At 37.3% G+C, this 14,249-nt stretch overlaps 1 protein-coding gene across 1 annotated transcript in view; it reads right to left on the bottom strand.

Annotated features, from left to right (window-relative positions):
• Positions 1–9,709: 9,709 nt before the first annotated feature.
• The window catches only part of gcl (germ cell-less), a 320,949-nt gene continuing 316,409 nt past the window's right edge, over positions 9,710–14,249 (bottom strand). The window contains exon 10 of the mRNA XM_067152237.2: positions 9,710–10,420. Coding sequence (XP_067008338.1) covers positions 10,286–10,420 — 135 coding nt within the window. The 3' untranslated portion in view covers positions 9,710–10,285. The remainder of the gene's footprint in view (positions 10,421–14,249) is intronic.

Here is a 14,249-nt window from a genome sequence, read left to right on the forward strand (position 1 = left end):
AATAATTAAGAGGGGAATTCCTCAGGGCAGTATTATCGGACCTTTATGTTTTCTTATATATACAGTATATAAATGATATGAGTAAAGGAGTGGAATCAGAGGTAAGGCTTTTTGAGGATGATGTTATTCTCTATAGAGTAATAAAATAGTTACACCATTGTGAGTCACTGCAACGTGACCTCGATAATGTTGTGAGATGGACAGCAGGTGATGGTATGTTGATAAACGGGGTTAAAAGTCAGGTTGTGAGTTTCACAAATAGGAAAAGTTCTCTCAGTTTTAATTACTGCATTGATGGGATGAAAGTTCCTTTTGGGGATCATTGTAGGTTTCTAGGTGTTTATACCATATAAGGAAAGATCTTCATTGGGGTAATCACATAAATGGGATTGTAAATAAAGGGTACAGATCTCTGCACATGGTTATGAGGATGTTTAGGGGTTGTAGCAAGGATGTAAAGGAGAGGGCATATAAGTCTCAGGTAAGACCCCAACTAGAGTATGGTTCCAGTGTGTGGGACCCTCACCAGGATTACCTGATTCATGAACTGGAAAAAATCCAAAGAAAAGCAGCTCGATTTGCTCTGGGTGATTTCCGACAAAAGAGTAGCGTTACAAAAATGTTGCAAAGTTTGGGCAGGGAAGAACTGGGAGAAAGAAGAAGAGCTGCTGGACTAAGTGGTATGTCAGTAAAATGAAAATGTTAAAGATCCACCTTTTCAATACCATGAATGTTTATTGATGTGAATATATATCACATAACGTTTAAAGAAGGTTGATACTATTGTCGCGGCCACCAAATTAGGCGGGTGAGGATAACTGCGCTGTCATCAGATATGGGAAGGGCGAAGCGATAGATGGTCGAGAGTCGGTTACCTCCAGGCACGGATTGGCAATGCTGATCGTGCAATGCTGTCAAACTGAAGCCCATCTGCTCCAGGCCACCTTACCCGAGTCACTCCCTGTCATTCAGCCATTGAGCTCGCACCGTAAGTGCAGTTAAAGATGGATAGTGAATGTGAATTCATTTGGGCTCTAGTCAAGAGAGAACTGGCAGAGAGGAACAAGACATTCAAAATAAAGGACGTAGAAAAACTTACGTCAGAAGCCATAGACCGTGTGACTGCTGCAGACTGGGAAAAGTGCTTCAATCGCGCAGAAAATCTTCAAACAGACGATTAGGCCAAGGAAATAGTAAGGGACGAAAGAATGGAGCCATTCATCATCATCAGTGTAAATGACGACTCGACAGATAGTGAGATAACTGATGACAGTGACTAAGAAATCTTAGACTGCCTTAAAGCTAGAAACCGATTCTTACTTCATTGTAAATTAATGTAAACCTATTCTTTAAAGTTGTTTTTTTCTATATCACTCAGTACAATATACAGTATTCAAATATTTAAAGTTATAATGTAATAAAACTGATACGGATTAATATGTAATCCGAAAGTAATTATGGCACTCCCCGAACTGCCTCAGCTAGCGACATTTACATGATCGTTTCCCCGCCATTTTCCAGGAAAATTATAAGACTCACAGAAATATGTTTCAGATAAAAAATGTAAGTCAGGCAATTTTTTACATTTTCCCCACAGACAAAATTTTATTGGCTGAAGAAATAAAAACTTGGCCGCTTACTGAAATTTTCAATACAGGATCCTACAGATTTAAATTTACTCGTTCAAGATTTTATTTTTAATAAATATTTAAAGTGGTTTACTGTATATGGAAAATAGTTACACCACTGAAATCAGCAGTCTTTTCTAAAGCTTGTAGTATACTTTCTTTCGAAACATTGTATGAAGTAACATCAGGAGCTTGAGAGAGAACAACTTGCTTCGAGCTCCGAAATGATGTGTTCAGTTAGATATCTCTTCGCCAGTTGCTACATATCCTTGGCAACAGTGTAATTTCTCTGACCCGCCTAATTTTGTGGCAGCAATAATAGTTTCGACGCTCAGTGCGCGTCATCATCAGCCAACAAATCAATTGAGCAAAATGAAACACATGATAGCACCTACAAGACAAATGTTAAACTGTGACTAGTTGAAATGCAAAACACATGACAGCAAATACAAGGATTAATGTTGAAAGTTAAATTGTCAAAAGTTAAAACAATGAAAGCCAAACAGAGAAGGTAACAATAGTTAGGGTATGATACACGAGAAAATAGTCCAGCTTGAGGTTTGTAGAACATAAGGCGTATCTATATACAACATTTAAATGCACCTACTAAAGCAAATTTTAAATGTAACATTAAAATGATGAGGGTATGTTGCGGATAACCATCTAAAACATATAACAGCACCTATAAAGTCACTGTTAGTTTATAACCAGTTGAAATGATGTGGTGCGTCTGACTGTAAAATATAACATTTTGAGAAGGTATCCCAGTTGTTGAGTCTTGATAAACAAGAGAATAGTCCAGCTTGAGGTGCATAGATCATAAGGCAACATATGTTATCAGTGTTCTCTTAAGTTGTGGTGATTAACAGGCTTAATTCAGGTGGTTTCGAAGCCAACAATGTGGTCGTGTGATCATAATTTGAATTAACATTACGATTCCCAGTTCAGTATGGAAACGTGGAGACCTGACGAAAAGACTGAAAGCCAAATCAGGCGTGATATAAATGTACATAGCCAAAAGAAATATAAGGGAAAGGAGGCGAACATGGTATTGAAAAGGTGGACCTTTAACATTTTCATTTTACTGTAATCCCAGTTCAATACGGAACAAAATGAAGTTTCTAACTTTCAATGAGATAGCCTACCAGGCAAAGCGAAAGGCGTACCAATACATGACCCTGAAAATTAAAATCTCCAAATTGGGCAAAGAAATCAGCTTCTTGAAGCAGTGTATTACGCATGATTTGACTCAAAAATTTTTAAAAGGCACCGTTATAAAACACTGTTCTGCACCTCATTCTATCAAAACTCGCCAGAAAACAAACAAAATTTGGCTAAGAAATGAAATCCAGTTTTTACACAAGAAAAAATCTTTCATGAGTAATAGACTTTACGAGACTCACCTTGAAGCAGCCAATTTGCTCCCTAGTGCCCAGTGGAATCTTTTCAAAGACCAAATTAATAATAGACTTTTTGACCAACTTTCGCAGAAACAACTTACCTTAGAGAAAAAATTTAACACTTTAGAAATGAACACAACTCCACCAAAAAATCAGTCTAAAGAGACTAGTTTGTCTAAAAATGTAATTGAGAAATTCCAACCCCCTGTAGTTAACCTGTCTAAAGTAACTTTAAATGAAGAAGAAACCGCCATTCTATCGAAAGGCTCAAAGCACAACTGGCCTAACCTGAACAAAATGAACATCGCCACTACTTTAGTTATTGAGTCTGAAGCCGCCATCAACAAAATCTCGCTAGAACAACACAACGAACTTAGATTCAAAGTGAAAAGGAAATTAGACAATATTTTTACCTCTGACAACATAAACAAAAGATTCTCCTCCATTAATCCCGCTGACAATAAGCAGATTTCCGAACACAAACAAATCGCCGAACTTAAAGAAAAGAAAATCAATAATAACGACCTAATAGTCACTAAAGCTGATAAAGGTAACACCACAGTTATAATTAATAAAACCAACTATGTCTCCAAAACTGAGGAATTTTTTAACAGCAGCTCCTTTTCAATAATTAAGAAAGACCCAACCCAACAAATTCAGCGACAATTAAAACAAACCCTAAAGAACGCTTCCTTTCTTTTCACAGACCTCGAAAAATCTAAGTTTTTAAATATGAACCCAGGTCTCCCTACAGCTAAAGCCCTCCCAAAGATCCATAAGGCCAACATCCCTATCCACCCTATTATTAACTATAGGCCTAGTCCTCTGTATAAAGCCTCTCAATTTGTCCAAAGTTTATTGGCTAAAAACTACCATTTTCTCACCAATAAGTCTATTAAAAACACCACTGAACTAATCAACAAACTAAAGACCTTCGACTTGCAACCTAACCACTCCCTTCATTCTTTTGACATAGTCAACATGTATCCAAGCATACAAACAGCAAAGCTTTTCCCTATTATTGAAAGCAAAAAGAAATACAGTTCTCTTAGCAAACTTGAAATACATGACTTCATCTCCATTCTGAAATTAGTCTTCAATAATAACTTATTCACTGTTGACAAAACTATTTATCAACAAGACGGATTAGCAATGGGTTCACCCGCCTCTGGTATCTTAGCGGAGATTTATTTAGATTATTTGGAACACTCTAAAATCAACAACAACTTTCCCAACATTCTTCTATGGGCGAGATACGTGGATGACACATTCGTAATTATGAACGAAGAAATTAAGAACGCAGCCTCTACCCTTCACAATCTTAACAGCATCAATCCCCACATTAAATTTACACTTGAGTCTGAAACAAACAGGTTAATCAATTTTCTAGATTTGATCATTCATAGACACCCTTCCTCTTTATCTTACAAAATCTTCAGGAAACCCACACAAACTGCAACTACCATTCGTTAAGACTCCACACATCCCCAAGCACCCATGTCAAAGAAAGACTTGAACAACAAACTCAATACTACTCATGCAATCGCCAAATTTAACGGTTACAATAAACCCTTTGTAGAACAGATTATCAACAAGTTCAGACACCAACCTAAGACCACTCTTACTAAAGAAAAATCTAAAGACGCCACTTCTTCCACCTTAGATGTCTACAAAATCACCAATCTCTTCAGAAAACATAACGTAAAAATTTCCTTCAGAACAAATAACAGGAATTCTGAAATTCTGCACAATTCCCCATCAGTTAACATGTCCAATACTTTCTTAAAGTTCGGAATCTACAGATTCAAATGCAATGACTGCAATTCCTCATACGTTGGGCAAACAGGACGCAGTTTCACCACTAGATATTCAGAGCACGTTAACGCTATAAGATACAATAGGTTTACAGCAATAGGTCAACACATCTCTGACTCCAACCACAAGTTTACCAACACTGAACACGCTTTAGAGATCCTTCAAATGGCCAATAAAGGGCCTCTCATGAATATAATCGAAAACTGTTTTATCCATTTCGATCAATACTTCAATCCTAACTTCAACTTAAATGAAATCTCTGATAAGCCTAATATCCTTCTCAATTTCTTAATTAACTTGTTTAAAAATATCAGATTTCCAAACACTAGCGCTATCTTTCAAGCCATGTGCAATACACATCCCCGTCACTTACCCCCACTACCTCATCCCTCTGCCCCACCATAGCCCTACTCCTCAGCTTTAGCTCCTCCTCTTTCCCCTTCCACTCCCCTCACTCTCCCTCTGGTATTCGGCTTCCATCATTGCTCTCTTCATTAGCCCAGCTCCTCTCCTTTCAACATCTGTGCCATCACGCTGCCAAGGTGAGTTCGCCTCCTTTCCCTTATATTTCTTTTGGCTATGTACATTTATATCACGCCTGATTTGGCTTTCAGTCTTTTCGTCAGGTCTCCACGTTTCCATACTGAACTGGGAATCGTAACGTTAATTCAAATTATGATCTTCACACGACCACATTGTTGACTTCGAAACCACCTGAATTAAGCCTGTTAATCACCACAACTTAAGAGAACACTGATAACATATGTTGCCTTATGATCTATGCACCTCAAGCAGGACTATTCTCTTGTTTATCAAGACTCAACAACTGGGATACCTTCTCAAAATGTTATATTTTACAGTCAGACGCACCACATCATTTCAACTGGTTATAAACTAACAGTGACTTTATAGGTGCTGTCGTATGTTTTAGATGGTTATACGCAACATACCCTCATCATTTTAATGTTACATTTAAAATTTGCCTTAGTAGGTGCATTTAAATGTTGTATATAGATACACCTTATGTTCTACAAACCTCAAGCTGGACTATTTTCTCGTGTATCATACCCTAACTATTGTTACCTTCTCTGTTTTGCTTTCATTGTTTTAACTTTTGACAATTTAACTTTCAACATTAATCCTTGTATTTGCTGTCATGTGTTTTGTATTTCAACTAGTCACAGTTTAACATTTGTCTTGTAGGTGCTATCATGTGTTTCATTTTGCTCAATTGATTTGTTGGCTGATGATGACGCGCAATGAGCGTCGAAAGTAGTACCAACCTTCTTTAAACGTTATGTGATATATATACACATCAATAAACATTCATGGTATTGAAAAGGTGGACCTTTAACATTTTCAATTTACTATAATCCCAGTTCAATACGAAACAAAATGAAGTTTCTTACTTTCAATAAGTGGTATGTTCCGAGCTGTCAGCGGAGAGATGGCGTGGAATGACATTAGTAGACGAATAAGTTTGAGTGGCGTTTATAAAAGTAGGAAAGATCACGATATGAAGATAAAGTTGGAATTCAAGAGGACAAGGGGCAAATATTAATTCTTAGAAATTAAATTTCCAATTTCTTTGAAATCATTTAAGAAAAGGCTAGTAAAACAAACAGGGAATCTGCCACCTCGGTCACTGCCCTAAATGCAGATGAGTATTGATTGATTGATTGATTGTTTGATTGATACAAAATAGTTTAAAATTGAAAATGGTCTCTGACTGGGAAGTGTACTATCCCTTATAGTATTCATCATAGTCATTGATGAAATTCATAAGAACATTAAACAGAGATTGGGAAGACAGGCAACAAAAGCCATGTTGTTTGCAGATGATATAGTGGTATGGGGTGAGAATGAAACGGAAGTGCAAAAACAAGTAGATGTATGGAATCAAGAGATAGAAAAAATTGGGATGAAAGTAAGCACAGAGAAAAGTAAAACAATAGTGATGACAAGGGGAAGTAAGGAAGAGGAAAAATAAAACTGAATGGTAAAATTCTGGAAGTGGTTAAAACTTGGGAAGTGTGATCACAGAAGATGGAAAGATAACTGAGGAAATTGGGAAAAGAAAACAACAAGCAAACAGCTTCTACCAGAGTGTAAGGGGTATTTTGTGGAAACAAGATGTCCTGAAAAAATGTAAGAAAGTATTATATTCAACCTATTATGAACCCATACTAACCTATGCAGCTGGATCGTGGATTACAACAAAATGAGAGGAGAGTAGAATACAGGCGATGAAAGAAATAAACCAAATAAAGAAGGCACTGGACAAGGAAAAACAAAAACAGGGACAAGAACACAATGAACAAGAAATACAAAGACTCCAAGGAGTATACAGGAACAAGAAACTTGCTGTAAAGAACATTGTAAAGGAAGAACAAGAGAAGAAATGGAATGAGTTTGCAGACAAACTGGAAGAGGACAGTAGAGGAAATATGAAATTGCTATACAGAGTAGTGAAAAACAAGCGAAGGGATCAAGAGACCACAAAAGCAATAGAACATGATGACGGACGGAAGAGGTAGAAATTAAACAGGAACTAAAGATCTATTTTGAAAAGTTGCTGAATGGAGATACAGAAAACATAACAACGGATAGAGGAGAGCCAAGTCGAGGAACCACAACTGAACCACCAATTACATGGCTTGAGGTTGAAAATGCGCTCAAGAGCATGAAGAAAGGAAAGCCAGTGGGCATAGATGAACTAAGTGCAGATATGCTGAAAGCGACAGGAATTCCAGGAATCCAATGGCTCTACAGATGGCTCAACAAGATATGGGAGGAAAATACTATTCTTGAGGACTGGAAGATGGGCATCATTGTACCTCTGTTCAAGAATGGGAACTGACGAAACTGTACTAATTATCATGGTATCACACTACTGTCTCATGTCCTGAAAATATTGGAAAAAATAATAGAGACCAGAATCAGCAATATTGTTGAACCAATTCTGGAAGAAGAGCAGTATGGTTTCAGACCAGGAAGGTCAACTACAGACCTGGTACTGGCAATTAGGATGCTAATGGAAAAATACTGGGAGAAGAACAAGCTTTCATTTCTAATATTTTTGGACATTGAGAAAGCCTACGACAGTGAACCAAGGGAAAGAATTTGGCAATGCATGAAAGAACTTCAAGTGCGAGACAGCCTCATAGACAAAGTGAAAATGTTATATAGTGGGAATAGAAGTTGTATTCAAGTAGGATGTGGTTTGTCGGACTGGTTTGAAACAAAGAGAGGAGTGCAGCAGGGCGGCTCATTGTCACCACGACTATTTATTATTGTAATGGATGTAGTAATTAAATCTATTAAAAGGAAAGAACATGGACATATCACAGACTTCACATTTGCAGATGATGTTGCAATCTGGAGTGACTCAGAAGAGGAAATGGGAGAGAGAGAATGCAAAGCTGGAATGAGGAGTTTAAGAAATATGGTTTAAACATCAGCAAGACCAAGACGGTGGTGATGAAAGTGTATGGGAAAGGAGCTAGTTTATTATTATTATTATTATTATTTTACTAGTTGCTTTACATCGCACTGACACAGATAGGTCTTACGGCGACGATGGGACAGGGAAGGGCTAGGAGTGGGAAGGAAGCGGCCGTGGCCTTAATTAAGGTACAGCCCCAGCATTTGCCTGGTGTGAAAATGGGAAACCAGGGAAAACCATTTTCAGGGCTGCCGACAGTGGGGTTTGAACCTACTATCTCCCGAATACTGGATACTGGCCGCACTTATGGGAAAGGAGCAGAACCAATAGTCATGTTACATGAAGCCCAACTGGACAGCGTTCCAGTTTTCAAATACTTGAGTAGCTTTCTGTCAAATGACAATCTATCAAAACATGAGGTGAACAATCGAATCAATAAGGCAACACAATTTTACCACCAGGTAAGACACCTGCTGTGGGATGAGCAAATAACCATGAAAACAAAAATGACATTGTACAAGTCCTATTATACACCAATTCTTACATAAAGTCTCGAAACCACAACACTGACCAATAGAGATAATTCCAAAATCCAGGCAGCTGTAATGAAATTCCTACGTACTATGATCCAGAAAACCAGGAAAGACAAGATTAGGAATGAGAAAATTAGAGAAGAAATAGGAACAGATGATTCTCTCCTCAATAAGATTCAGATATTAAGACTGAAGTGGTTTGGTCACATAAACAGGATGCCAGTAAACAGAACTGCAAGGAAGGAATTTGACAGAAAAGCAGAAGGAAGACGACCTGTGGGAAGGCCACCAAGGAAATGGATAGATTTAGTTAAGAACGATGTACTGCTAAGAGGTCATGATTGAGACAAGTTGGTGGAGGAAGAATGGTACAAGGACAGGATGAGATGGAGGAGGCTCATATACCACACCCGGGAAACTGGAGATGGTTTAGGATGATGATGATGATCTATGATTTCCTCTTACATTAATTTTTCAATCATAAAAGGTCAAATTCTGTTTCATCATACAAAGGGATTTCTTCCAAAGGGTCAATGAGGAAACAACCTACTAAAAGATGCACCAAAATGTTTTGAAAAAGGGGATAAATGCAAGAAATATATGAAGCCTATTGAATCATGATCTTGTCTGCATAAATATAAATCATGTCATATAAATAGAATCAATCTAATAAATGAAATATACAAACAAAATGAAAATCAAGTCCAATCCAGAAAATCCAAATTCTGTTAATGCTTCATTGAAAGTAGCACTATTCATCTAATGCAGACAAAGAAACATTCGTACAGCATCATCCAGACCATAAAGAAGAGAACATTTGATTTGGTAACCATATTTTCTCAGCAACTAGGAATAACTCCAAAGTTTCCATTTGCCTGCAGCTTAAAGAACTACAAACAATGTGTTAATTCTTTGACAGCATTCATTATTGTTCAATTCAAATACAAATACATACAGAGCATAAGGTACTCTTTCTTTTGTTCTATATAAACTTTTTTTACACATTTATTTATTTGTTATTACAATAAAAACACTAAAATAAAGTGACATGAACCATTACATCATAATGATTAAATTAAATCTATGCGTAAAATAGTCACAAAGGAGAAAAATTAGCTCAGAAACAAAAGAACACACTGACAGTCTCTTTCCTTTAGTACAATTTTGAGAATGTGATATAATAGGTATTATTACTAACCACAAGATGAAACAACATGAAACTTACTTCTTGTAAAAATAGCATAATATGCAGAAGGCACATATCAGCACTTATATAACAATGTGCTCAAATGTCTCTACTTACAGTCACCTTTACAATAAAAAGAACTAGTTGTATATCAGTCAAAAGGAAAAACTGTGCTATGTTTATGAACATGTATCTAAAAGAAATATCAATAAAAAATTACATTTATTTTCACTACAATACAGTTCAAAATGATAATAATAAATACAAACCATAGCTCACTAGTCCTCTGATAAAAACTGTGCATGACTTGCACCACCTGTCTTTGGTGGAGACTTGATTGGTGTAGCAGTCACCAAATTAACTGACAGGAGAAGAGGGAACTTCAGTTCACGGTCAAGTGCCAGGAGTGTCACCTACAAGATACATTATTATTAAACATCACCTCAAAATACAAATTCTGCATGGCATGGACAACATTCCACGATAAATCCTCACTGGACAATAAGACACTGTTCCTCAAGACCACAATCACAACCACGACTGGACAGATTTTGACTGTTTACTCAAGCAAAAGTTCTCTGCTACTATACCCTATCTCAAATTACCTAGGAGATAAGAATCACAAGTCCGGCCACGTATGCACGTTGCCATACTAGCCGCATAAAAACATCAGTCAAGAAAACGCGAGATCGATAACTAGTTCAAATAATCTGTAACTAACAAGTTATAAGAAGAATGCATCATTTATACAATTAATACAATTCTGGAGGTTAATGTACTCACCAATGTCGCCTGTGGAAGAGAGATAGGTTACTCTATATATATATAACCCTTAATGATACAGCCTACCAGGCAAAACTAAAAGCCTATCAGTATTTAGGCCTAAAATTAAGGATAGCCAACTTGCACAAGGATGTTGATTTTCAAAAATAATGTATTTCTCTTGATTGAACACCAAATCTCCTCAAAATCAGCATAAAGAAATGTCACATTTCACCTCAAACTATTAAAACTCACAACAAAACTAATAAAATTTGACCGGGCGAGTTGGCCGTGCGCGTAGAGGCGCGCGGCTGTGAGCTTGCATCCGGGAGATAGTAGGTTCGAATCCCACTATCGGCAGCCCTGAAGATGGTTTTCCGTGGTTTCCCATTTTCACACCAGGCAAATACTGGGGCTGTACCTTAATTAAGGCCACGGCCGCTTCCTTCCAACTCCTAGGCCTTTCCTATCCCATCGTCGCCATAAGACCTATCTGTGTCGGTGCGACGTAAAGCCCCTAGCAAAAAAAAAAAAAAAAAAAAAAAAAAAATTGGTTAAGAGAAGAAATTAGAGTTTTATATAAGAAAAAAATCTTTCTTAAATCATAGGTAATACGAAACTCAACTTGCAGTGACTAAATTACTCTCAAACGGACAATGGAATCTTCTTCAAAACCAAGTAGATAATAAATTATTCAACGAATTATCCAAGAAGCAGCAAAACTTGGAGGAAAAAACTGGACAAACTAAAAAACACTAAACCCCACAATAGGCAGACTAAAAGTAGCAATAAAATTACGAATGACTGCAAGCAATTTCACCCACCAGTCATAAATTTACCTGGGATATCTTTGAGTGAAGATGAGCATTCAATCTTAGCCAAAGGACCCAAACATAACTGGCCCAATTTGAACGCACTTAACATAGCCACCACCATGATTACAGAATCAGAATTAGCCATTAACAAAATGCCAGTAAACAAACAAGATGAACTAAGAATCGATATAAAGAGAAAACTGAAAAACATTTTCTTCCAAAATAATCAAACTAACCCCACTAACTACACCAACAACAAGGATTTAATCTTGCCATTGATGCTTTCACGGCTCGTACTTATAGACATGATACTGTATAGGTTTTTGGGTTTATGCCGTGTCAAGAAAATAAGGTGAAATTCTTTACGTTTTGCAGAGAACTGTGCTCTGCGTCCTCAGAAGAAATCTCGACTGTCCATGAGAAAGGCAAAATTTAGATATTATAATAGAGGCAGAAATGGTACGTTCATTCGCCACCAGATGGCTCGCAGGGCGTGGCACAACGCTAGTGTTTGAAGCAGAAGATGACCGAACCATCAAAATCAGTCTAAGCAGTTCACATAGCGAGTGTACGTAACATATGACATTGACACAAGCCTGGAAATGAAACATCTGGCGACGAGGAACGTACAAATTTCGAAGAAACAGACGAAATAACAATAGTGAAAGGACAGGGAAGGGAACTGAAAATGAAAACCTACAACCTGTTTTCCAGTTATTGACCGGGTCAGAGATGTAATGAATGAAGCAGATAATAGGCAATTAGTACGATGGGGTCGCCACTCCCAAAGTGATTTATTAATGACTGATAGATGCTATGAAATGAGAATGGAGAGTGTTGCTGGAATGAAAGATGACAGGGAAAACCGGAGTACCCGGAGAAAAACCTGTCCCGCCTCCGCTTTGTTCAGCACAAATCTCACATGGAGTGACCGGAATTCGAACCACGGTATCCAGAGGTGAGAGGCCGACGTGCTGCCGTCTGAGCCACAGAGGCTGTAGGGAAGGGAACTACCCATGTATATTCTTAATGGCTGGCAACCAGGTATTACTTAATTGATAGCTGGTGTCCCTGTTGAAATTGTTAGAATTTCTACGTATTTCCACAGCTTCTAATGGCAACAAGAGAGGTCCACCTATTCAATACCATATAATGTTATAAGAAAAATTATTACATTTCATTATACTCAGTACCGGTTTCGATGCTGGTGTGCATCATCATCAGCCAAAAGTAAGAAAAATATACATAGACAAGGTTACAATAAACAATGCATAAAGTACACACAAATTTTACAAAACTGGCAAGACCTAATTAAAAACGAGATCCATAAACATTAACCTATGGCTTAAACCTAAAAATAGCACCAACAGTCTTATAACTTTGAATATACGTCCTCTTGATAAAAGTCCTCTGAATCTAAAAACATTAAATCACGTGCGAGCAGATTAAATTAAGCCGAGGACAAAAAAACCAATGCTTCACTATCATAAAAGTCCAAGAGCATAATTTTAATTTTGTAAGAACATATGTATAAAAGGTTTTCTTGCTGAACATTCACTGAGTATTAGAGTAACCGGTCCAAGAATTAAGAAACCATTTTTCTACTGGTTAAAAATGGCTGTCATTAAAATAACGTAAACAGTCAAAAGACGTAACAACTTTCAGTACTAAAAAAGAACATGAGAGAACTTCAGACAGTGTTTTGCGTAATAAAACATATGTCTTCTCTAACTTAGCAGACTGAGCGTTCTTTAAGTATTAAATAACAAGATCTTTTTATGAAAAATTGGCAGAAGCCGTGTTTCCAGGGTACTGAACGATGTTCTCAGTTCAAATTAGGACCTCTGGGAGCGTATATATTATGTGTGTTATTAGACCGAAAGAAACCACAGTTTGTTTCGTTCCCAAATGAAGCTGAATGTCGAAATAATGCGCGTCGTGTGTATGAAAGATCCCGATTCCCTGGAGTGGTTGGAGCTATTGATTGCAACCATGTACCAATAATAAATCCAGGTGGCAACCATGCTGAGGTTTTCCGTAATAGGAAAGGAATTTTTAGTTTCAACTGTCAGGTCATAGTCAACTACGAGATGAAGTTTATTGATTTTGTGATGGGTTGGCCACGTTCTACACATGATAATAGAATTTTCAACAACAGCAGGATTTGTTTACAATTTGAAACGGGATAGCGACGTGGATTACTCGTTGGAGATAGCGGTTACGCTTGCAAGCCATTCTTGATGACACCCCTTATTAATCCTCAAACACCAGCTGAAGAAGCATACAATGCCACTCACATTCTTGCTAGAAACGTAATAGAGAGAACATTCGGAAGCTGGAAGAAAAAATTTCAGTGTTTATCAAGAAAGTTTACATTGAAATTAAACAACATACTTCCGGTCATTGTGGCTACCATTGTACTTCATAATATTGCTGCAGATCATGGTCTCCTGGAAAAACCTGATGAAGGGAATGACGGTGGTGAACATCATGACCGACCTACACCCCAAATGTTGGGAGCTGTAGCCAGAAGACGCATCATAGAACGATATTTTAACTAAAAGTGTTCTGTGGCATCTCAAATAACAACATTACCCTTTCTTAAATGGATTACCACAATTATGTAATATCATTTGCTTCATAAAATTGCTTTATTAATGCCCTA

This window comes from Anabrus simplex, chromosome 8, assembly GCF_040414725.1.
Source record: "Anabrus simplex isolate iqAnaSimp1 chromosome 8, ASM4041472v1, whole genome shotgun sequence".
NCBI lineage: Eukaryota > Metazoa > Arthropoda > Insecta > Orthoptera > Tettigoniidae > Anabrus > Anabrus simplex.